The sequence below is a fragment of the Salvelinus namaycush genome, chromosome 1 (assembly GCF_016432855.1).
Source record: "Salvelinus namaycush isolate Seneca chromosome 1, SaNama_1.0, whole genome shotgun sequence".
Taxonomy (NCBI): Eukaryota; Metazoa; Chordata; class Actinopteri; order Salmoniformes; family Salmonidae; genus Salvelinus; species Salvelinus namaycush.
The window spans coordinates 19,986,740-20,012,714 of NC_052307.1; the positions used below are offsets into that span (position 1 = coordinate 19,986,740).

A 25,975-nucleotide genomic window follows, 5' to 3' on the forward strand; every position below is an offset into this window, starting at 1 on the left:
CGGAGACATATGTTTCCATAGCCGCCGTCTCCTCCTGTGACAGAGGATACACGTGACTCCTGGGAAGTGCTGCGTCTACCAGAAGATTTATCGCACAATGCCCCCGTCGATGAGGTGGTAATTTAGTCGCCCTCTTCTTACAGAAGGTGAGCGCCAAATCTGCATTTTCTGGGGGGATGCGCACAGTGGAGACCTGGTCTGGACTTTCCACCGTAGTCGCACCGATGGAAACCCTCACACACCTCCCTGAGCACTCTCGTGACCACCCCTTGAGAGCCCTCTGTTGCCATGAAATAGTGGGGTTATGACAGGCCAACCAGGGTAGGCCCAGCACCACGGGAAACGCAGGAGAATCAATAAGGAAGAGACTGGTTCTCTCCTTGTGACCCTCCTGCGTAACCATGTCAAGTGGAGCGGTGGCCTCACTAATCAGCCCTGACCCTATTGGTCAACTATCTAGGGCGTGCACAGGGAAGGGCATATCCACAGGAACAAGGGGAATCCCTAAACTATGAGCAAATGAACGGTCAATAAAATTCCCAGCTGCGCCTGAATCGCGGACATGTCCACCAGCTGGTCCAATGTGAGGGTGGTGTCTCGGCACGCCAACTCCCGACGGACGTCCTCGCGCAGACTGCACAGGTAGTGACTGATCAGGGCCCTGTAGTTCCATCCCGCGCTGGCCGCCAGGGTCCGGAAGTCAAAGGCGAAATCCTGCGCACTCCTCGTCCCCCTCAGGTGGAACAGACGTTCACCCGCCGCTTGACCCTCAGGCGGGTGGTCGAACACTGCCCGAAAGCGGCGGGTGAACTCTGCGTAATGGTCCAACGCCGCGTCTCCCTCACTCCATACGGCATTGGCCCACTCCAGGGCTTTGCCTGAGAGGCAGGAGACGAGGGCGGACACACTTTCACGCCCGAAGGAGCCGGGTGGCCGGTCGCCAGGTAGAGCTCCAGCTGTAGTAGAAACCCCTGCCATCTGGCAGCCGTCCCATCATACTCCCTCGGGAGCGCGAGTCAAATCCCACTGGGACCAGGTGGAAGAGGAGTGGACAGTGGGACCTGTTGTAGTGGGGCTGGTGGAGGCGCTGAAAAAGCTCCTCCTCTCTCCCAACGATCCATCGTCTGCAGCACGCGATCCATGGCTGTGCCCAGACGTTGCAACATGGTCGCGTGCTGCTGAAAGCGCTCCTCCACTGGAACTGGGAGGGCATCTGCTCCTGCTGACTCCATATCAGGTGAGTGATTCTGTAAGGGTCTATGTGTAGCTGGTGCAGAGGAGTCAGGCGCAGGACAGCAGAGATGAGTAAATAAAGGTAACTTTACTCAAAGTCATCAAAATACAAGATGAATCCAAGCCCACAATACGGACCACAATACAACAAACAATCACTCACAACCAAACATGGGGAACAGAGGGTTAAATACTAAACAGGTAATTGGGTGTGTAAGACATAGACAAAACAAATGGAAAATGAAAAGTGAATCGGTGGTGGCTAGAAGGCCGGTGACGTCGACCGCCGAACGCAGCCCAAACAAGGAGAGGGACCGACTTCGGCGGAAGTCGAATAAGTGCTGACAAAAAATGTCACCTTTTGCACACAGTGCTTCAGAAGTGGATACTCTGTGTCTGACACAAGGCACCAGAAATGGGTAACACCTGATCTTAGTTCACCTTACAATATGTAATTTGCCTGCAGCTCCACTATCTCACTCTCTATGCCAGCACGGTCAGGACAGAGGGCTGTGATGACTGGGGTCAAAGATGACACTGGCACATGAAAGGGGTCCTCAATGAATTTGAAAAACTCCTTGATATCCTTGAATCTTGACTCTAACTCCAACTTCAACTCTTCCAACACACACACAAATGCATCATAGCTAAAATGTTGCAGTATGTCTGGGTTGGATGTGGTAACTGGTCTGAGTTTTGGGAAATGAACAAACTGTCCGTCAGGTATGAACAGTGAGATGATTTTATTTTGAAATGTTGTGACCACACGCAGCATTTTGCCCAGAGATGTAGCTTTCCCTTGGAGCTGGATATTCACCGTGATCAGGTGGCGGGTAATTTTTAGTTTAAAAAGCCAGCTTTAATATCCACTTTGGATCATCCAGAGCTGGCTCCTCTCTCCCCTTGCTTGCAACAAATTCACGGATTTGAGGGAAGAGAGGGAGAAATCTTTCTAAAACTCTGCCACGAGACAGCCATCTCACCTCATTGTGGAATATCAAGTTGCCGTATTCTGTCTGGTATTCCTCCAGCAACTCAAGGAATTGCCGGTGATTCAGTGCCCTCACAATAATAATGTTCACCACGCACACGACTTGCTGGATCACATTCTGTAAGTCACAGTCATTGAGTTTAGCCACAAGTGCTTCCTGATACAATGAAACGTAACAAATTCGGGAATATCCTTTCTCTTTCTCGTCAGGCCTATGAGTCCCTTCTTCTTCCCTCGCATGTTCGGGGCGCCGTCAGTGCACACAGATGCCAGATGAGGGCTTTCAGAATATCCTCTTCTCGTATTTGTCTCTGAAGGGGCAGTAAACATAAAAGTTCCTCTCTGAACGATTCGTTTTGAGGGAAGCGGATACAAACACATAATTGTCACTAACATGCAATGTCACTTACATCAGTGCTTTCATCAAGCGCAATACTAAAACACGGCGCCACGGATATGTCAGTAATCAGTTGCTTACCGATGTCCTCGTCCTTACCGTTGTCTCATCTTCCTGGCATCTGGGAAACTAAGCCGGGTTGGGGGTAAAACACCATCCTGTGTAGATAACCAATGTGGCTTATGGGAGTTGGAACCAGTCTGACTAAGCATTTTTAGGTCCTATATAATATCTGTTTTTTTCATTTTCAGTTAGGCAGTTGACGGTTTCATTATTGTAATAATTAATCAATATTAAATAAAGATGATTGTTTGAAGAAATTACAAAGTCTCTCTCAGTACTGAATTTCGACAGAGGTTGCTTTGTAGCGGATATGTTTTGTCAAAGTGGGCATGGTGTGACTGGAAATGCCGCTCTAAATTTGCTCGTTTAAAACAATTGACTGCCTTCCAGCAAATAAGACAAAGTGAGCTAGTCCCATCATGCAGTACAAAAAAACAGTTGTCTGTCCATTTCTCTTGGAACTTTCTGTGTTCTTCTTGAATAGACTGCATCCTTCTCTTGGCCACCGGAGCCACGTTAGCTAGCTGCATTTCCCCGCTGCCATTTTCCTGGTTCTCCGGGGGTTGTTCTACCAGCTCTTCCCCCTCATTTTCATTGTCAATAGATTTACCTTTCTTTTTTTACAATGAATCGATCCATGTCGACCAGCCTGCAAAATTAGCTAGCAGCAAACTGATATTTGTCAGTCGCTTTAGCTGAGCAGTTGCATTCTATTTCGGCAAACGTTCTATTTCGGCCTTTCTGTTCAACAGCTGTGCTATACTGCCATCTATCTGCCGTCCAGGGAACAATCGATATATTCAGTGAAGTGATTCAGGCATACATTAACCACATTGAATTGAAATTTTATCATTATGTATTATGAATGGAAAATAGGCAAATCACCGTGAGCTGCAAATTAAGGGCTCGCAGGCTGCACAATGAGTGCCACTGTGTTACAGCCTGAATTCAAAATGGATTAAATCGATTTTTTTCTCACCCATTTACACACAATATCCCTAAATGCCAAAGTGAAAACATTTATTTATTTATTTTTTGCAAATGTATTGAAACTTATTATACAGGAGTATCTCATTGACATAAGTATTTACAACCCTGAGTCAATACATGTTCGAATCACCTTTGGCAGCGATTACAGCTGTGAGTCTTTCTGGGTAAGTAAATAAGAGCTTTGTGCACCTGGATTGTACAATACTTGCACATTCAAAATTCTTCAAGCTCAAGTTGGTTGTTGATCATTGCTAGACAGCCATTTTTAAGTCTTGCCATAGTCAAGCCGATTTAAATCAAAACTGTAACTAGGCCACACCGGAACAATCAATGTCGTCTTGGTAAGCAGCTCCAGTGTATATTTGGCCTCGTGTTTTAGGTTATTGTTCTGCTGAAAGGTGAATTTATCTCCCAGTGTCTGTTGGAAAGCAGACAACCAGGTTTTCCTTTAAGATTTTGCCTGTGCTTAGCTCTATTCCATTTTTTTTTATTTTATTCCCTTGCCGTTGACAAGCATACCCATAACATGATTCACCCACCACCATGTTTGAAAATACGAAGAGTGGAACTGAATAATGTGTTGTGGGATTTGTGAAAACATAACGCTTTGTATTCAGGACATACATTTTCGGCAGTATTACTTTTGTGCCTCGTTGCAAACAGGATGCATGTTTTGGAATATTTTTTTGTTCTGTACGTTTCCTTCTTTTCACTCTGTCATTTAGGTTAATATTGTGGAGTAACTACAATCAGCTTTTTCCTAGGATAGGTATTAAACTTTGTAACTGTTTTAAAGTCATCATTGGGTGAAATCCCTGAGCGGTTTCCGTCCTCTCCGGCAACTGGGTTAGGTAGAACGCCTGTATCTTCATAGTGACTGGGTGTATTGATACACCATCCAAAGTGTAATTCATAACTTCACCAGGCTCAAAGGGATATTCAATGTCTGCTTTTTTATGTTTACACATCTACTAATAGGTGCCATTCTTTGCAAGGCCCAGGAAACCCTCCCTGGTTTTTGTGGTTGAATCTGTGTTTGAAATTCACTGCTTGACTGAGGGACATTACAGATAATTGTATGTGTGGGGTACAGAGATGAGACAGTCATAAAAAACTATGTTAAACACTTATTTCACACAGAGTGAGTCCATGCAACGTATTATGTGGCTTGTTAAGCAAATGTTAACTCCTTAACTTATTTAGGCTTGCCATAACAAGACATTACAAATTAATTAAAAATGAAAAGCTGAAAACATTTCTAAACACTTTGACATTATGGGCTATTGTTTGTAGGCCAGTGAAAGAAAAGCTCAATTTAATCCCTTTTTAACACAACAAAATGTGGAAAACGTCAAGGAGTGTGAATAATTTCTGAAGGCACTGTACATATTGTATATCCACCGATTTGCTGGACAAATGACCTATAGTACTTATTTGAAATATGGGTTTAAGCTATATTTCTTGCATAGTTTATTTGAAATGAAATCATTACATTAATGCCAAACATGCCAGATTAAAATACTTTATACGCATGAACATGTTGATGCAGTAGTCATAGAAAATATTGTAAAAAGGAGAGCGTGTTGTAATTACCAGTATGAGTTAGAATGATGGACAGAGTTTGAATTTGAAAAAAATACATGTATTTAGAAAATAATGATTACTTCCAATCCGACAGACTGCTACACCAGAATATTAGATTAAGAACCTGAACTGACAAACCACACAAACTAGATTGTGTCCAAAGCATATAGATATATATATTTTTTTAATTACATCCTACGCATTCACCCAGCATGGCTTGGGAACAGACAATAAATACATTGACAGTAAAGGCAGAAAAGGGTCAAAACAAGACATGGCAAAACAGTCACAGCATCACAAACCTTGACAGAGTGCATGCATACACATGTATACTTAAGTTTGCTTTGGTACTAAAAGGTCTATGAGAAATAAATATACAGACATTAAAATTCTGATTACAAGAAAGACAGAGGCTTTGCATTGAACAGAGTAGTCTGACTAACTCCTGCCAGTAGCACATGTAGCAGCCTAGGTCCTGTCTTGAAGACACTGAGACTATCACAGAAAAGACAACATCGGATCAAACAATTCAACTAAAAACATACAAAGACAACTGAAGGAACAATGACATGTTAAAGAAACAGAACAGCAAAAAGAGCAAAGTAAAAAAAGGGACACAAATGGGAATATAACTCACCACAGATACTTCAATAATAACAAGTTACAGTTTTGCATGCCAAAATGTATGTTCTGTGTTAGATCTGGCTTGTCCTCTTCAAAAGAAGTGTCCTAAGCAAACAGGCAAACTGGAGTGTGGACATTGCGGTGTGTCCAATACATTCTATGAGTTATAGCAGATGGACACAGCCTCTCTCCCATTATTTTAAGGCAGTTAGTAAAAGACTAGGAGTGCTTCAAATCGCCGCTGTATGAGTGCTTCAATTTCTGGTTAGTTACTAAGCAGGGCATATGGCCATGAAATGTTTCAGTGCCAGGTAGTGGTAGAGGTGTCCAGGAAAATGACAATATAGGAATGTGGACTAACGAGAGGTGCACAGGGTGTATGGAATGTTTTACATAAAAGTAATGGATTTGGGAAAGATGTCTAAAACAGGTGCAAGTGTCTGGGCAGGCTGTATGAAGCTTTTTCCACAGCTGTGAAAGGTCACCAAAGGTCACCAAAGCCTGAATAATACAGGGCATTTCAGTAAGTAAATATCTTACATTTCAGAATTTTTGGCCAAGTTGTCATGGTAACTATTCCTCCGTATTCAATGTTGTGCATTTTCCGTCATATTCACCAATGATGTAATGCGGTCCGTTTGCGTACAGCATGTGGGTGTGTTTGGTTGGTTGAATTTGTCAACGTCAGCATGTTTGAAGGCATGTGAGTGCAATGTTGCAAGCATGCGTCTTTCAATTTCTCTCTTTAGCTGAGCAGCTCCAGGTATGTGACGGGCACCTTCCCTTTCTGGTTCCCTCTCTCTCCCACCAGCCAGTCTGAGTCCATGCCTGGCACTGTGTAAACTGTGATTAGCTGGGAAAACACAAAATAATAACATGCACGGAGTGTACAAAACATTAAGAACACCTTCCTAATGTTGAATCTCTGAACATATTTCAGTCTGTGCTAGCAAAACAGTCCTGCAGCTTAGCATCTGCGTCATCTGACCACTTCCATATTGAGCGAGCCAATGGTACTTCCTGCTTTAGTTTTTTCTTGTAAACAGGAATCAGGAGGATAGAATTACAGTCAGATTTGCCAAATGGAGGGTGAGGGAGAGCTTTGTACTTGTCTTTGTGGAGTAAAGGTGGTCTCGAGTTTTTTTTCCCTCTAGTTGCACATGTGACATGCTGGTAGAAATTAGTTAAAACAGATTTAAGTTTTCTTGCATTAAAGTCCGCAGCCACTAGGAGCGTCGCTTCTGGATGAGCATTTTCTTGTTTGCTTATGGCCTTATTTAGCTTGTTGAGTGCGGTCTTAGTGCCAGTATCGATTTGTGGTGGTAAATAGACAGATACGAAAAATATAGATGAAAACGGTCTTGGTAAATAGTGTGGTCTACAGCTTATCATGACGTACTCTACCTCAGGCGAGCAAAATCTTGAGACTTCTTAAACATTAGATTTCACGCTGTTATTGACAAATAGACTTATTGACAAACCCCTCGTCTTACTGGAGGTAGCTGTTCCGTCTTGCCGATGCATGGAAAACCCAGCCAACTGTATATTATCCATGTCGTCGTTCAGCCACGATTCGGTGAAACATAAGAAATTATCATTTTTATTGTCCCGGTAGGATAGTCTCGAACGGAGCTCATCCAGTTTATTCTCCAATGATTGCACGTTTGTCAATGGGACGGATGGTAGAGACGGGTTACCCACTTGCCGACGAATTCTCACAAGGCACCCGGAACTGCGTCCCCTGTATCGGCGTCTCCTCTTCATGCGAATTACTGGGATTTAGGCCTGGTATCAGCATTAAACTCATTAACTTCTTATGCCTGCAGGGGCAGTATTGAGTAGCTTGGATGAAAGGTACACAGAGGTGCCCATAGTAAACTGCCTGCTCCTCAGTCCCAGTTGCTAATATATGCATATTATTATTCGTATTGGATAGAAAACACTCTGAAGTTTCTAAAACTGTTTGAATTATGTCTGTGAGTATAACAGAACTCATATGGCAGGCAAAAACCTGAGAAGTTCCACTTCCTGTTTGAATTGTTTCTGAGGTGGCAGATTTTCAACCAAGCTCTCATTGAAATTACAGCGGGATATTGATGAGTTTTCACTTCATACGGCTTCCACTAGATGTCAACAGTCAATAGAACTTTGTCTGATGACTCTAAGGTGAAGGGGGGGCCGAAGGAGACAGGAATGAGTAATCACTGCCACGAGCTGACCATGCTTTCACATGCACCTTCACATGAGGAGGACCTCCGTTCCACCGCTCTTCTGAAGTCAATCTAATTCTCCGGTTGGAACGTTATTCAAGATGTATGTTAACAACATTCTAAAGATTGATTCAGTACATCGTTTGACAAGTTTCTACTGACTGTTACGGAACTTTTGGACATTTCGTCACGTTATAGTGGATGCGCTTTGTGACTTTGGAATTGTTTACCGCTAACGCGCTAACCAAAGTAGCTAATTGGACATAAATAACGGACATTATCGAACAAATCAAGCATTTATTGTGGACCTGGGATTCCTAGGACTGCATTCTAATGAAGTTCATCAAAGGTAAGGAAACATTTATCATGTATTTTCTGGTTTCTGTTGACCCAAACATGGCGGCTAATTTGGCTATTGTTCTGAGCTCCGTCTCAGATTATTGCATGATTTGCTTTTTCCGTAAAGTTTTTTTGAAATCTGACACAGCGGTTGCATTAAGGAGAGGTATATCTATAATTCCATGTGTATAACTTGTATTATCATCTACATTTATGATGAGTATTTCTGTTGAAACGATGTGGCTATGCAAAATCACTTGATGTTTTTGGAACTAGTGAATGTAACGCGCCAATGTAAACTCAGATTTTTTGTTATAAATATGAACTTTATCAAACAAAACATGCATCTATTGTGTAACATGAAGTCCTATGAGTGTCATCTGATGAAGATAATCAAAGGTTAGTGATTAACTTTATCTCTATTTCTGCTATTTGTGAAAGCTATCTTTCGCTGGAAAAATGGCTGTGCTTATTGTGGTTTGGTGGTGACCTAACATAATCGTTTGTAGTGCTTTCGCTGAAAAGCATATTTGAAATCGGACTCTTTGGTGGGATTAACAACAAGATTACCTTTAAAATGATATAAGACACATGTATGTTTGAGGAATTTTAAATTATGAGATTTCTGTTGTTTGAATTTGGCGCCCTGCACTTTCACTGGCTGCTGTCATATCGATCCCGGTAGTGGGATGCAGCCATAAGAAGTTAAAGAAAAAATCTTTGTCCAGTTCGAGGTGAGTAATTGCTGTTCTGATATCCAGAAGCTACACAAAAAACACAAAAAAACACAAAATAGCACCATCTTGTATCTTGCATCTAGTCCTAGTTGTTTCAAGACTGTAGACTGTTTCCTGCCCACCATACCACATATTCTAGCACTGCACGGATACACCTGATTCAACTAATGACGGGTGTGCAGGTAGAATTCTGTGTGTGTGTTCGTGTGCTCACCTCGTCAGCCAGTAGGGATAGCTCACTGGTGTCGGCAGCGTCGTAGTCGTACAGGACCTTGGCCTTGCGTGTGCCTGTGGCAGGGGCCTGCACCTCCTCGATCTTCAGCGTGTCTGTCTCCACAGCGCTGGCAGGGTCCAGGGGAGAGGAGCCACCGGAGGCCATGGAGTGGCCTGGGTTACCAGCAAACGCATTGGGAAACCTGCAGAGGTTTAGGGAGTGAAGACATTCATAAGGTATACAGCACATTCCCTGGGGAATAATCAGACTTAACTAACGGTTAACAAAAATATGTTGAGTAATGGTGAGTTCAACTGTAATCGTCATCAAATGTTACTTACACATCTCCATTGGAACTGAGAGCATAAGAGATAATAGTGGAGATGGTCATTGATAAACAGCTTACATCCATTTGAATAGCAAACACTGCAACAAATAAAAGCCAGATCTAGACAGCCCAGCTAAGTATACTAGTATGTCCAATATAAAGTTGTGCATCTACCCAGAGCCAGTCCTCACCTGTCCAGCTCTTTCTGCAGGTCCTGCATGTGCAGGTGACACTGCTTGTAGTAGGCTGTCTGTGCCTCCACAAACTCATGCAGGCAGCGCAGGTGGTTCACCTACAGACAACATACCCAAAACACATATAACACAGTTGTTACTTGGTCCCCCTCAACATACCCTGTCACCACCATGTTAAAACAGTTTATACCATGGCATTGTTAAATACAAGTTTCTGATTGGCTTGAAGTGCATTCTGGCGCATGCATTATTTCCCTATAATGCACGGTATATCAGTACAGTAGAATTCAATAGCTATAGTTCAGTCTTACATGTTCTATGTTTGAGCTGCTTTGAAGGCAAAAGTCAAATTTAAAACATTATTGTCACTGTTGAATTCGATTTTCAATATGTTATTCATTCATAATAACAAGATAGGACTGATTGTTTGGTTAGCAAAAACCAGTAAGTATGTTCGGTTGCCAAGGCAACTACTGTAGCTATCTAGTAACCTTGCTACCTACTTTAGTGGATGTTGATCACATTTCTACCTGCAAATAAAAAAATTGTTGCTGCAAATGTGTTAAATTATGTTATAAAGGGATAATCAACTCGGGGCTCTATGCATTTTCTGGAAAATAATGAAACTCTGTGGAAGGTTAGTCCACACCGCACTAACACACCTTCCACATCGTTCATTATTTTCCATAGAGCCCCTCATTGATTATCCCTAACTTATTACCTGGTAAACAGTGCATATGCTGAAGAGAGTGGCCATGTGTAGTGGTCATGTTGGTCCACTCTACAGGTTTGACCTCATGACTCACGTGTGTACTGCTGATTCCCTCCAGCAGGAGCCGTGTGACCTCTGCCTGTCTGTCAAACTCTGTCTGTGCCACTCGAAGCTCATGTTCTGCCTACAGAACAACCAAAACAAACAGAGAGCGGTATCATGTAATACTACAGCCCCCATTTTCCATTATCAGCTGTTTTGTTCTTGTGTGAACTCTGAAGGTAATAACTTGTGAAACGAGACAGACACTTTACCTAGAAACAAAGATCACTAGGAGTAAAGATATTACTTATTTATACAATACGGGAGGAGGATGGTGTCCAAACATGTCATACTCACTTTGTCCACCTCCTCGCTCCAGAGCTGAAAAGCCGCAGGGCAACAAGAGAGGGGGAGAGAGAGACACATTCTGATGACATCACAGGGGAGACACACATTCTTAGATTGGATTGAGACTGATGACAGTAAAGATACAGATTTTCAACCCAGGGGTGCATTCAAAAGAAAGCATTTTCCAAATATTCTGGTCCTGCATTCAGAGTTCATTTTATTTGGATCAATTGAAGTATAACATCTTTGAAGAGCTTTGCCCTACTTTTGGTTGTTGTGCCTGGGAAATTAGACCGTTGCCTGTGTTAAGTCAAGTACCACATAGATAATGGATTACTCTATTACTATGCCGGAAGCAATCAGGTGATATGAAGAAATACCATAGAATTTGTAAAGTGACAGTAGGCTACATGTACAGTGTGAGTGTAGAGTGGACTGGCTGTTTAAGCTCCTTACCGCAGATGCACTGGCAGAGAGGACATAATTTCTGGGCCTGGTTTCCTGAAAATCAGGCACAGCCTACAGACACAGCAGAGCAGTTTACACATACAGTATGGTGTGCACCAAACCAAACAACATACACAAAAGGACAAACAAAACAACAAACAAAACCAAAAGTATAAGAGAGTCATGTGACAGGGACACACACATAGCAAAAACTAAACCCTTTGTTATTATCTTGATGATATGAGACAAGTCTGTTCTGCAAGCACTGGCCAATCAAAGACTGCAGAGCTCTACGCTCACCTTCTTTACAAGGAGCACGTGTGTGCGCCTAAGTTGTCAAATGTATGTGCACACAAAGAAATGTAGGAGCACAATGAAAAATATTTCAGATATTAAAGCTAAAATCCTTACTTTTTCTAGGCACACTGGTGTTCCAATATAAACATTCCAGGTCCCAAAGCAAAATATTTAGGCTCCACTGTTGAGCCCTGGAATGGTACAAATATCTTTCTTCACCTGCATATCAGTGAACGCTGCTGAGGAGAGGACTGTTCATAATAATGGCTGGAACGGAGCGAATGAAATGGAATCAAACAGTTTCCATTCCACTTATTCTGCTCCAGTCATTACCACAAGCCCGTCCTCCCCAATTAAGTTGCCATCAACCTCCTGTGCTGCATATCTACTGCCTGGAGTCCCAAGGCATGTTAGACTAGAAGGACGACGACCATGCTACATGTGTAAATAAACACAGCAGCATGAGAGATGTGTACACAGCCTGTCATCCGTCATTGTCATAGCCCTTAAAGAAAGCCATCCTTCAACCATCATCTCATTCTAACCCCAAACAAACCAGGTGCTGGATTTAAAACAAATATGTGTGCAGTAGCCTATAGAATGTGTAGCCTACAGTATATCTGGAGAATAGTTCCGGTCGTCTGGTCACAGAGGTTAATCTATCATATATGGAGTATGGAAGAAGAAACTGTGAATGTTATGTCTGGGAGATAAGTTGGTTTGATCTTTTATGTACAGTTTCTATAAAATGTTGAGGTCTGTGGAAAATAATTTCCTCTTCAGAGGACAATACATCTATCTAATCGAATACAGTAAATTACTCTCAATTGACTTCTTAAATCATTACATTGGGCTGGCCAAATCCCAATGTAATTAAAGTACTTCTAAAAGACAAATATTTTGCAGGAAATAAATAAGTACGCTAAACAAACATATTTTTCAAAATGTGCATGCCTTCATTTGGCAATCAACATGCATACAGGTTTCAAAAATCTGATTTGAAATTAGTCTACAATCAAAATAAATTGTATTTATGGAGTTTCCTCTGTATATCGGTTTATTTAATCATGCTATCAAGAAAACATATCTTATCAAATTAGATCTTTGACCTGAAGGAAAAAAACAGCCATACATCTTAACATTTCAAATGCTCTCACAGAGTGGGAGCTGGGAATGTGATGTTGCGGTAGACATTCACTGGACATGGTATAATTGGGCAAGCATGTGAGCAATCAGGACTTTTAACCCAAGTCATCTGTACTCACATGGGACAGGGCCATTCCTCTCACTACTGGTCTCAAAAAGGCCTTTGTGATTTAATAGGAGGATGAACTTGGTAATTGGATGCAGTTAGTCACGTTGCACCCATACACTGGTCCAATTTAAAGACACTTCTGTTCCATTTTACAGATGATTTTGTGTACTACTCAGTTTTGTTGACTCTAGGGCAGTAGTATTCAAAGTTGAGGTTGCAACCCCACTGGGAACTGCAGTGGGCTCCCCAATATGTATGTATGTATGTATGTATGTATAGTGAAGTTGGAAGTCTACATACACCTTAGCCAAATACATTTAAACTCAGTTTTTCACAATTCCTGACATTTAATCTGAGTAAAAAGTCCCTGTCTTAGGTCAGTTAGGATCACCACTTTATTTTAAGGATGTGAAATGTCAGAATAATAGTAGAAAGAATGATTTATTTCAGCTTTTATTTCTTTCATCACATTCCCAGTGGGTCAGAAGTTTACATACACTCAATTAGTATTTGGTAGTATTGCCTTTAAATTGTTTAACTTGGGCCAAATGTTTCGGGTAGCCTTCCACAAGCTTCCCACAATTAGTTCTGCCCACATATTTTCTATATGATTGAGGTCAGGGCTTTGTGATGGCCACTCCAATACCTTGACTTTGTTGTCCTTAATCCATTTTGCCACAACTTTGGAAGTATGCTTGGGGTCATTGTCCATTTGGAAGACCCATTTGCGACCAAGCTTTATCTTCCTGACTGATGTCTTGAGATGATGCTTCAATATATCCACATAATTTTCCTTCCTCATGATAACTTCTATTTTGTGAAGTGCACCAGTCCCTCCTGCAGCAAAGCACCCCCACAACATGATTCTGCCACCCCTGTGATTCACAGTTGGGATGGTATTTTCGTCTTGCAAGCCTCCCCCTTTTTCCTCCAAACATAACAATGGTCATTATGGCCAAACAGTTCTATTTTTTTTTCCCATCAGACCAGAGGACATTACTCCAAAAAGTATGATCTTTGTCTTTGTTTAAAGGCACAGTCAACTTATTGTATGTAAACTTCTGACCCTCTGGAATTGTGATACAGTGAATTGTACGTGAAATAATCTGTCTGTAAACAATTGTTGGAAAAATTACTTGTGTCATGCACAAAGTAGATGTCCTAACCGACTTGCCAAAACTATAGTAACAAGAAATTTGTGGAGTAGTTGAAAAACGAGTTTTAATAACGCCAACCTATGTGTATGTAAACTTCTGACTTCAACTGTATGTATGTATGTATGTATGTATGTATGTATGTATGTATGTATGTATGTATGTATGTATGTATATATTTATGTATGTATGTATGTACAGTTGAAGTCGGTACTGTAAGTATTCAGACCCTCAATACTTTGTTAAAGCACCTTTGGCAGCGATTACAGACTCGAGTCTTCATGGGTATGACGCTACAAGCTTGGAAAACCTGTATTTGGGGAGTTTCTGCCATTCTTCTCTGCAGATCCTCTCAAGCTCTGTCAGGTTGGATGGGGAGTGTTGCTGCACAGCTATTTTCAGGTCTCTCTAGTGTCGATCGATCGGGTTCAAGTCCGGGCTCTGGCTGGGCCACAAGAACATTCAGAGACTTGTCCCGAAGTCACTCGTGTGTTGTCTCGGCTGTGTGTTAAGGATCGTTGTCTTGTTGGAATGTGAACCTTTGCCCCAGTCTGAGGTCCTGAGCAGGTTTTCATCATGGATCTCTCTGTACTTTGCCTCAATCCTGACTAGTCTCCTAGTCCCTGCCACTGAAAAACATCCCCACAGCATGATGCTGCCACCACCATGATGCTGCCACCACCATGCTTCATCATCCCAGAGAATCTTATTTCTCATGGTCTGAGAGTCCTTTAGGTGCCTTTCGGCAAACTCCAAGCGGACTGTCGTGTGCCTTTTACTGAGGAGTGGCTTCCGTCTGGCCACTCTACCATAAAGGCCTGATTGGTGGAGTGCTGCAGAGATGCTTGTCCTTCTTGAAGGTTCTACCATCTCCACAGAGGATCTCTGGAGCTCTGTCAGAGTGACCAATGGGTTCTTGGTCACCTCCCTACCCAAGGCCCTTCTCCCCTGATTGCTCAGTTTGGCCGGGCGGCCAGCTCTAGGAACAGTCTTGGTGGTTACAAACTTGTTCCATTTAAGAATGATGGAGGCCACTGTGTTCTTGGGGACCTTCAATGCTGCGGGAATGTTTTGGTACCCTTCCCCAGATCTGTGCCTCGAAACAATCCTGTCTCGGAGCTCTATGGACAATTCCTTTGAGACACGTTTTTGCTCTGACATGCCTTCCCAAATCATGTCCAATCAATTGAATTTACCACAGACTCCAATCAAGATGTAGCAACCTCGCAGGGATTATCAATAGAAACAGGGTGCACTTGAGCTCAATTTCGAGTCTCATAGCAAAGGGTCTGAATACTTATGTAAATAAGGTTATTCTGTTAATTTTTTCTAAATTAGCTGTTTTTCCTTTGTCATTATGGGGTATTGTGTGTAGATTGATGAGAAAAATATTTTATTTAATCCATTTTAGAATAAGGCTGTAGCATAACAAAATGTAGAAAAAGTCAAGGGGTCTGAATACTTTCCGAAGGCACGGCACGGCACACACACACAGATGTAAAAATCGTAATTTTATGATTGTGTCATTACATTTGAGGTGGGGTCCCCAGAAATTCTGGTGGGAAAAAATGGGGTCCTTGCTGAAAAAGTTTGAATACCACTGCTCTAGGGTCATATATGGGTTTGCTCCAGTGTACCATGCCACAATATAATTTCTTTCACTTTCAAAAGAACGTGAAAGTCTGTTCTCTCTCTCTCTTGGCTTCTCACATGCGTTCAACTGGATTTCAAAGTACCAATGAGAAAATGGGCAGAGCATGTCAGAATGAAAAAAAGGGGGGGGAAAAATAACCAAAGTGGACAATATTTTACACTAATACTCACTTCTCCCTCACACTGTGAACATAATTAGAACAGAGATAGATGTTAGTTAGCAGTAGCAGTTCACTGAACTGGAGCCTGGTTACATGATGCAGCTGAACTGGAACAGGGAGAGGTGGAGGGTAGAGGGGGATGCCTGATTATATTATGTAATAGAAGGGGAACAAGGAGAGGTGGAGGGGGTAGAGGGTAGACTCCCTGCTACATGATGCAGCTGAAGGGAAACAGGAAGAGGTGGAGGAGGGTAGAGGGTAGACTCATGGCTACATGATGCAGCTGAAGGGAAACAGGAAGAGGAGGGTAGAGGGTAGACGCATGGCTACATGATGCAGCTGAAGGGAAACAGGAAGAGGAGGGTAGAGGGTAGACTCATGGCTACATGATGCAGCTGAAGGGAAACAGGAAGAGGAGGGTAGAGGGTAGACTCATGGCTACATGATGCAGCTGAAGGGAAACAGGAAGAGGAGGGTAGAGGGTAGACTCATGGCTACATGATGCAGCTAACGGGGAACAGGGAGAGGAGGGCAGACTCACCGCAGCCTTGGACTCTGCTAATTTGGCTTTCTTCAGCCGTGCTTTACAGGAGTCCAGGTCCAGTCTGCGGTTCTCCAGGAGACGCCTCTCTTTCTGAGACAGGGAGGAGAAGATCAGCAACTCTCTGCACAACGTAAATGTAGCCTATATGTGTGGGGTTAAGTTGGCTAGGTCCTAAAACTCTGCTACATCCATATAGGAATAAGTAGAAAACTAAACCCCAAGGTGTTGATTAGCATTGTATTAAATCCTGGTCTACACACTAGTCTGCATGCAATCCCAAGATGTCCCTCTGAGGCCAGATAGCCAGACTCACTGAGATGGTCCTCCAGTCTCCTTCCAGAAAGTTCCTGAGTGGGGTGAGGAAGCCGATAGCGGAGGTCTGTAGGAACTCCCTCTGTACACTGCCCAGTCTCCTCTCACAATCGCCTACTTTGATCAGGGTGCTACCTACAGCAGCACACACACACACAATATATGTGAAATATAGGCCTAGGAGTGACTTATTAATTAGGAATGACTTATTACTTATCAGAAGACGTACTTACTACTTATCAGAGGAATGACGTATTACTTATCAGAAGAATACAAACAGACAAAGTCTAGACCAATAGGACATGGTAGCGCAATACAACCTGTATCAAACATTTAGGCTATTCCCATCCCAGTAATCTATGGCACAAACGCCCCTTCACCAACTGTCTATCAATGCCCTGATTAGCCTACCCCACAAAGCCTGCTGTTTTGGTGTAGTAGTGTAGATTCAGAGCTCCATCTAGATAGCAACACCCAGTGCATCAATAATAAATGCACTCCAACTGAGATAGTGTGTGGGAGAACCTTGGCCAACTACAATATACCTGCAAAGAGAGGGGGAGGGCCACACTGAGGGAACCTCTAGACACAGCGACATTCTTGACATGACTTTTACCAAAGCAACAAAACTCAAAATTCCCCATTTTAACATTGGGGTTTCCCCAGATGTAAAACAGACTAGATTACAGACCTCAAGGGAATATCTAATGAATAACAACACACAGCAATGATTATAGCATCAAAAAGGCCTATACTAGCAAAATTTGAAGTATGCAAATCTGTGTCAAACATGGACAGACCACATTCTAATACTTAGGAAATGTTTTTCTACACATCTTTGCTGTTTTTGCTGTTAGAGCCACTATTTCAACAGTTTTTCTACACCCATCAACACGAAAGGCTGCATCACTAAAAGCCACCACTGAGAAACAGGCCACTAATGATCTGATTAAAGCAACTGAGTGTTCATCTAGTAATAGTTGCTATGGCAGGAGAGAATGGGATTGATGTCTTGCTCTTCCACAGTTCCAAAGATGTCTGTGACATTTATTTTTAGCTACAGAACTGAATACCCTGTGTACAAATGAATTCATTATAAATCAAATTATTTCAAAATCACTAAAACATGCCTGTTTCTCTCATGAGGGAATTACAGCGTATAAACGTAACTTGCTTAGTGTAGGCAGGGTTGGGGAGTACCGGAATACATGTAAGGGATTACAAAAAATGGTAACTGTAATCCGTTACCACCAAAAATATTGTAACCAGATTAGATACTTTTGAAAAACTAGATGATTACTTCGAGGTTTACTTTTAAATTCAGAAAGGATGTTTGCAAAAAAATTTTTTGACACTTCTCTGTTTTCTCAATGACATTCAAACCAGCATTGAAAAAAGGCACAAGTTTAAATTTGTTCCACCTGAGCGAGTCAAAGACCACTATGATGACACACCAAATGTGTTTGATGGATCGCGGGAAAAGAGCAGGAATATCCTTTTGTAGGCTACAGTCCAAGCTATGACTGCTGTCTGCATCCAGAGTTTATCCAACTTGAATAAACTCTTGGAGGTAAGGATGACAGCAGTGGTGTAGTCTACGGCGAAATGGATATCACTTATTATTGATATCTATATAGCGCATGTAGCAATTTGCGCCTTACAGATTGTGGTTGTTGTGGACGGCTGTTCACAAATCTAAATGTGTATTTGAACCAAATAATGGTTCAATTCAAGAAGTTTAAACTGCCTAACAATCATTGTTTTTGAAACCAGTGAACAGCCAGTGAAAATGCGCTCGTAACAGCTGCATAGTCCGGATCCCAGCCTATGAAATAAAAGTGGGGCTTTTATCGTTCAATCGAATTCATGCTGGTAATTTTTTTTTTTTATTCATAGGCCTAATGGACACATGCTCAAACCCTCACACATTTGATAGACTTAAAGGGGAAATCTGTAGTTGCTACATCCATTTTTGGACTTAGAAATTATATTTATTTATGGTAAAGATAATTGAATTGAATTGTATTATTATATATAGTAGAAAGCGATGGGTTTGAAGAAGCCTACATAACCAACCCATAAAGTAAAATGTAACATCCATATATGGCCAGCTATGTAAACTGCAATAGATGTCGTTCAATTGGTAACATACATTTTTGCCTATTTCTAATGCCTCTTCAGGGGAAAGTAGTCTAAAAGTAACGGAATGTAATCAGATTACATTACTGAGTTTAGGCAATACAAAAGTTACGTTACTGATTACAATTTTGGACAGATAACTAGTAACGGATTACATTTAGAAAGTAACCTACCCAACCCTAAGTATAGGCTACTGTATTTGTGCATTTTTCATCTTGGAAAAAAGTCACCGTGGATTTATTGGCATGAGCTTTCCATTCCAAATTAGCTGAATTAATTTAGAAAACAACTCCTAGCTAAACAGGAGGTCTGCAGAGCCCTAAATAAATCTGTACATGACCCATCACTCAGGTCTCTGTGACGAAGTTACATTTCTCCAACTGAAGGGGAAAAGCTCCACAGAGAGACAGCCTAGTAAACTAATATGTGCATAAACTTTATGCATTAAGGTTGTCGTTGCAGAGCCAAGCCTGCAGAGCCAACTCTGAACAACATTAAAAGAGAGAGAGAGAAAGAGCACTATTGATCCTCAGGATTGCCAGTGAAGGTGATTTATTGGGCAGACAGATATGAGACAGGCTGGACCGCAGGGGAGTGAAGGGGCAGGAGGAAATATATTGACTAATGCTGACAACAGCCCTGATCACCAATCTCACTACTCACTCACTTTAGGGTGAAATCATCAGTATAAGCAAAGGCTTTGGGAAGAGTGACACTACAAACTTTTGGAAAAAGAGCATAGAGTCAAGATCAATATCAACTATGGTGATGTTTTCTCACATGGATATACAGTACCTTCAGGAAGTATTCATACCCCTTGACTTATTCCACATTTTGTTGTGTTACAGCCTGAAATCTAAATGAAAAAATAATAATTTAATTCACTGATATACACACAATAACCTGTAAGAGTTTGTGCAACAATTTGCCCATTATTACTTTCAAAATTCTTCAAGCTCTGTCAAATTGGTTGTTGATCATTGCTAGACAAACATTTTCAGGTCTTGCCATTGATTTTCAAGTAGATTTAAGTCAAAACTGTAACTCGGCCATTCAGGAACATTCACTCTTCTTGGTAATCAACTCCAGCGAAGATTTGCCCTTGTGTTTAGGTTATTGTCCTGCTGAAAGGTGAATTCATCTCCCAGTGTCTGGTGAAAAGCAGACTGAACCAGATTTAGCCTGTGCTTAGCTCCATTTCATTTATTTTTTATCCTGAAAAACTCCCCAGTCCTTAATGATTACAAGTATATCCATAACATGATGCAGCCTGCTTACTCAGTAATGTGTTGTAGTTCACCACTGAGTTAGGAAGGACGCCTGTGTCTTTGTAGTGACTGGGTGTATTGATGCACCATCCAAAGTGTAATTAATAACTTCACCATGCTCAAAGGGATATACAATGTCTGCATTTTTTTTTACCCTTCTACCAATAAGTGCCCTTCTTTGCGAGGCATTGGAAAATCTCCCTGGTCTTTGTGGGAATCTGTGTTTGAAATTGACTGCTCGACTAAGGAACCTTACAGATAATTGTATGTGTGGGGTGCAGAGATGAGGTAGTCATTCAAAATTCATGTTAAACACTTATTTCACACAGAGTGAGTCCATGCAACTTATTGTGACTTGTTAAGCACATCCAGCTCAGTCTTCTCTACTTGTCCAAACTTCTCCCCTGTGAACTTTGGCAAAAGAAACAATAACATCACCCTTCAGTTCTCTGTTAACAAGGCCTATTGCAGTTACACAACATCAATAGTGACCTTCCACTGTTTCTGTGTATCCTTGTACTTTCACATGGTGCCCATGGAACTGCCCTATGCCATGCCACTAGAAGCTGCATCATTATCACTGGTTTGGGGGTATTAAACCATGCAACTAAATACCAAGCCCTTATAGGCCATGAAACAATACACCTGCTAGTTGTCTAATGTTTCACCAGTCTTTTCCCATTCCAAGTATCCTCTGCCAATGGGTTCAGATACAAAGAAAAACTAAACTGAAAATAATTTTTAAGGGCTGAGCAGACATTCATTGCTCAATTCATTGCTTAAATGCAACATAGTCATTAGGAAATTAATCTGACTGTCATTCCCTGGGGACATTTTCATCAAGACCTGTTACACATTGTCACAACAATGAAAGATATCTCTTGCATTGGCATTTTTGGGGGATGGGGGCACGAAAGGTCATGTCTGATCGCATAGATACACTGACTGTACCTGAAACCGAAAGGCAGAGTTCTGCGAAGCTAGCAGTGCCAGTGGCTATAGCAGACGGCACAGAAACCTTCCTCTAATATCTAACATTAGTCTGGCTATAGCACAAGCCAGAAAAGCTACCTAGCAGTATGACAGCTACTGCAGAGAAGGGAGGATAATTCATGTCAGCTGAACCAATGTTTTGTGTAGGATATATAGGGTATGCAACTTATTAAGCACATTTTCACTCCTGAACTTATTTAGGCTTGCCATAACAAAGGGGTTGAATACTTATTGAGTCTTGTAAAACTTTTACAAACATCATTCCAATTTCACATTATGTGATAGTGTGTATACCAGTGACAAAACATCTAAATTGAATACATTTTAAATTCAGGTTGTAACAACAAAATGTGGAAAAAGTCAAAGTCTGTGAATGCTTTCTGAAGGCACTGTACCACAAAAGGTTCAAGCCATTCTTAGGGATTGCATGAGGGAGAGAGCACAGAGTGGAGATGTATTGAGTAAGATCATCTGGTGAAATGCATGTTCCAGAAAATCTAATTATTGGATTTGACTGGGGCCCAAGACACGGTCTCAGTTTCCTCTCTCAAATTGTATTATCACTTGCTAATCCTATAAAAAAAACAGTTTTATACCACCTGGAAAGACCGTGTAGGCCTACACAAAGCTTGAGTCACACTCACCATATGGCGTTCCAGGACCAAAATCTTTTGCCGCATCTTGCATGTAATGACCCAGCAGTTCTTCATTATTTGGTCTAGAGGGAACCGTTCTGTCAAGTTTCTCATACAGGAACTCCTCAATCCTGGAACCTGCAGATAGAAAGAACGGGCCTGCTTCAAGAGAGTACTGGCCAAAAATAGCCATCAAATGAAACTTGAAAATGGAAATTGGTGGGAGAGGAGAATGCCAAAGCAAAGTAAGCCAATGCCCAGTATGAGAATGTACAGTATTGTAATTCAACATTGTGGGAATAAGGTGTTGAATGAAGTCGTCATGGAAATAAATGTTATTTCACTCAGATAATGAAAAGAACAAGCCTTAGTAGTAGGGCTGACTCCATTTAGTAGACTGGTCGATTGTTTGGTCGATAGGCTGTTGGTCGACCAAGATGTTTTTTAGTCAAGCAGTGGCAAATACATACTAAATAATTGTCACGAGACACATCTGATTCACACCTGGCTGAGAGGACTAATCCATTGCGGAGGCCACGGGGATGGCACACCAGTATCACCAGTAGTACATTTACCATTAGTTCCTGTAATTTCTAATCTACAATGTTTGCTTGGTTATGGTCATTTCTCTTAATGCATTCAATATATTATTATTAGTCTTACCGTTGTCATTGTAGGAGTGGACACGTTGTTTGCAGAGTGCACAACCTAGGCTACACTTGTAAGAAAAAGTTTTGGTTTACTTCATTACAATTACGAGTAGTCAATTTATTCATTGTCTTTTGTTTGGAGTGCTCCTGTCAATCTTGAGTTAGGACACGCACCCAATTACGCATATAGAAGTAGGACTAGTCTACATGGCCTGTGTGCAAATGTAGGCCTGCCTAGAAGTGTGCCCATTTGGGGATCTAACACCATTTCTGATTGTCTTAACTCACCATCCCTGTGGAGCTTCTCAAAGTCATTTTTTCTTCGCCTCAAAACAGCAAGTAAACAAAGTCCGTTTTTACATCCACTGAAAATGACAACAGTTCCTATACGTACCCTATTTGAAAAATATTTTCAGCTCTCTCCATTTCGATTACCACTCAGCATGAAAGGGGGAAAAAATGTCATGCTCTGATCTGGTGGAAACAACATAAAATAGGCCTACCTGATTACTTCTTATCCCTTGCGCAAAATAGCCTACAACTGTGTCTGTTTGGGGCAGTAAACTCTAAGAGGACACAGAATATTTTATATAATGTTGCAAGTTTGCTAGCACTAGCTTTGGGCTGGACCAAGTTAATACAATAGTTGATACAATGTTTCAAGTTCCTTGCAGATAGCCAATGTGATTTATAGGATATTTATTTTCATCAGAATATTCTCTACCTGCAGGCTTTATGTTTTTATTTGTTGGCTTTATGTTTTTACATATTGGCAATAGAAGTTACTTTTTGATTCGTATCATTTTCATTTAAAATTGATTAACCACATGACATTGATTTTGAGTTATGAAGACTATTATAAATTAAATTAACCTGTTCCACAAAAATGTGCATATTAAAATCATAACTGCCACGCAGATCAGTAGAAATGGTAGGATAACTTGGCACTCCAAAAAGAAAAGGTTGCCGACCGCTGGTGTAGCCTATTACCGGCAACTTTAAGAGCTTAATGGCAGAATCTGCTAAGGCCAACAGCAGCAGGAGGAGGCTTAAAGCATCAGACAAGCTCATTAGCCTACACATAGTTGATTTTATTCAAAAATAGGGTGTGTCTATATATGGAAAAATACACATTTTTAAATGTTGACCAATTGATTGGTTGAAAGAACAGATGACTCTCAGTCTACCAAGATTATATATTTTTTCTGGGACAGCCTACTTAGTAGAGAGACTAACATGGGAATTAATTTCTGCATGTTACCCACAAGCCCGCAGTGCTGAGTCATTGTCTGGTGTGGCTAACGGACACAGCTGTTGAGCTGCTCACTGATAAGTACTACTTGCGACAGAGGATAGGCTAAACAACAGGTTTTCACAAAAGACTGGTGCTTGAAAACACCCAATACAGCATCGTAACACTTGTCTGTTGCACTACAGACCACATGGATGAAAAGATTGCATGACAGAGATACTCACCAGTGTTGTCAACTGTAGCATGGAGAATCAGAAAGGCACAGGTTAGCGCTCCCTGCTCTCCATCACCATGTAACCTAACCACCATGTTTCACATAAAAAAAAACTGATCTGAAGTTTTTGAAGCAGTTTTCAATTGATGTGTTTTTGGTTAACTATCCTGTGTGTGCATGTGTTTGCATTAAGCAGGGAGTAGGGATGGGTGGTGGGAGTTGGAGGCCTCTGTCCTGATACGTTCAGTTTGTATGCTGGGCCTTACTGGGGTTGGGCTGCAGCAGAACCTCTGTCTGCCTGAAGATTTTCTCTGTCCAGTTTTTAGTGGAATCAGCACGGCTGAGCAGATTTTCAAAGTGGGCATCCAGCTCAGTCTTCTCTACCTGTCCAAACTTTTCCCCTGTGAACTTTGGCAAAAGAAACAATAACAGCATCACCCTTCAGTTCTCAGTAAACAAGCTCTCAGTAAACAAGGCCTATTGCAGCGACTCAACATCAATAGTGACCTTCCACTGTTTCTGTGTATCATTGTACTTTCACATGGTGCCCATGGAACTACCCTATGCCATGCCATTATCACTGGTTTTGGGGATGCACTTCATGTCATGGTCTCCTCATAGGCTACTGGAAAGCATACAACTAAATGCCAAGTCCTCATAGGCCATGAAACAATACACCTACTAGTTTCCCCATCTAATATTTCACCAGTATCCTCTGCCAATGGGTTCAGATACAAAGATAAACTAAACTGAATGCAATTTCTATGGGCTGAGCAGACATCCATTGCTTTATGTGCAACATAGTCATTAGGAAATCAGTCTGACTGTCATTCCCTGGGGAGATTTTCATCATGACCTGTTACACAGTCACAATAATGAAATATATCTCTTGCGTTGGCATTTTTTGGGGGGTGAGGGCACGAAAGGTCACGTCTGACCCCATAGATACTGACTGTACCTGAAACCGAAAAGCAAAGAGTTCTTCGAAAACAACTATAGTAGATAGCGAAAACATAACTACCTAGCATCAAGCTAGCAGTGCCAGTTGCTATAGCAGACGGCATAGAAACCTTCCTCTAATATCTAGCTAATGTACTGGCAAATATGCTAAATCATATATAATGATGCTTCCAGTTTTTACATCTGACCCCATAGACATAGATACACTGACTGTAGCCGAAACCAAAACGCAAATAGTTTTTTTCAAAAACATAGCTAAGTTAGATAGCGAACGTTTGTTAGCCAAAACATAGCTAGCTGTCGTTAGCCACTGGCACTGCTAGCTTGATGCTATAGCAGACGGCACAGAAACCTTCTCATTTCTAGCTAAAGGACTGGCAAATATGCATAAATCATATATGTAATGATGCTTCCAGTTTTTAATGAAGCCAGACGCTAGCTAACGTCAGCTAGCTAGTTATCGAACATTAGCTAGCTAGCGAGCAACAGTAACTTTACTAACGTTATTTAGTAAGTTCATTGGAGACACGAAATACATTTAATGTAAAAATCTAGTTACTGTTTGATGAGTTACCTGTATAGCTCGAGTGAAGAAAATTCCTGCATCCGAAGCTAATTTCTTCACGTTGAAATCCATGTCAATAGTATCTGGCTAAACCAACGACTAACGTTAGCTAGCTATATACAATGAACACACACACTGTCTCCACGAGAGTTCACGGCATCAAGCTAGCTACTGTATGTCCAGTCAGGGACATAACGTTACGTTGCCCAGTCAGTGACAGCGCTAGCTCGGTTCTGTCACTGTCAAGCACTGTGTCCCTGGTATTTACACATCGTCCTGGAATCATTACTTATATCCTTTATCGTCTACCCATACTACAATGTATGCAGCGTATGGTTTAGTATGCAGTGACAGGTTTTTATTATTGATTCTGTATTTACGACTAATTGCAAGAAAATGTAATACATATTCATGCATGATTGTTTTCTGAGAAACTTGGCACATAATTGTTTGGGTAAAATATATATATT

The 25,975-nt window shown here is 41.5% G+C and overlaps 1 protein-coding gene across 4 annotated transcripts; it reads right to left on the reverse strand.

Moving 5' to 3' along the window:
• Window positions 1-5,414: 5,414 nt before the first annotated feature.
• LOC120058961 (endophilin-B2-like) lies at window positions 5,415-25,722 on the reverse strand. 4 transcript variants are annotated; one of them, XM_039007753.1, is made up of 13 exons: window positions 25,515-25,722; window positions 24,247-24,388; window positions 23,991-24,002; window positions 21,874-22,002; window positions 16,831-16,964; window positions 16,515-16,607; window positions 11,463-11,525; window positions 11,016-11,039; window positions 10,711-10,800; window positions 9,902-10,002; window positions 9,724-9,738; window positions 9,383-9,584; window positions 5,415-6,735 (listed from the first exon to the last, which is right to left on the reverse strand). In XM_039007753.1, exons 1-13 carry the CDS (start codon window positions 25,575-25,577, stop codon window positions 6,628-6,630), a joined length of 1,176 nt encoding a protein of 391 aa, XP_038863681.1. In that variant the 5' UTR covers window positions 25,578-25,722; the 3' UTR covers window positions 5,415-6,627. The 4 variants fall into 4 exon arrangements, with proteins under 4 accessions (XP_038863681.1, XP_038863757.1, XP_038863834.1 ...); XM_039007829.1 differs by lacking the exon at window positions 23,991-24,002; XM_039007906.1 differs by lacking the exon at window positions 9,724-9,738.
• Between the last annotated feature and the right edge of the window lie 253 nt (window positions 25,723-25,975).

Coding starts and splice junctions, on each gene's coding strand:
- LOC120058961 (XM_039007753.1), bottom strand. CDS start 25,577: ATGGATTTCAACGTGAAGAAATTAGCTTCGGATGCAGGAATTTTCTTC. Junction 16,608..16,830: donor GAGACTGGAGGACCATCTCA/GTGAGTCTGGCT, acceptor TCCCTGTCTCAG/AAAGAGAGGCGTCTCCTGGA. Junction 11,040..11,462: donor TCTCTGCCAGTGCATCTGCG/GTAAGGAGCTTA, acceptor GCGGCTTTTCAG/CTCTGGAGCGAGGAGGTGGA.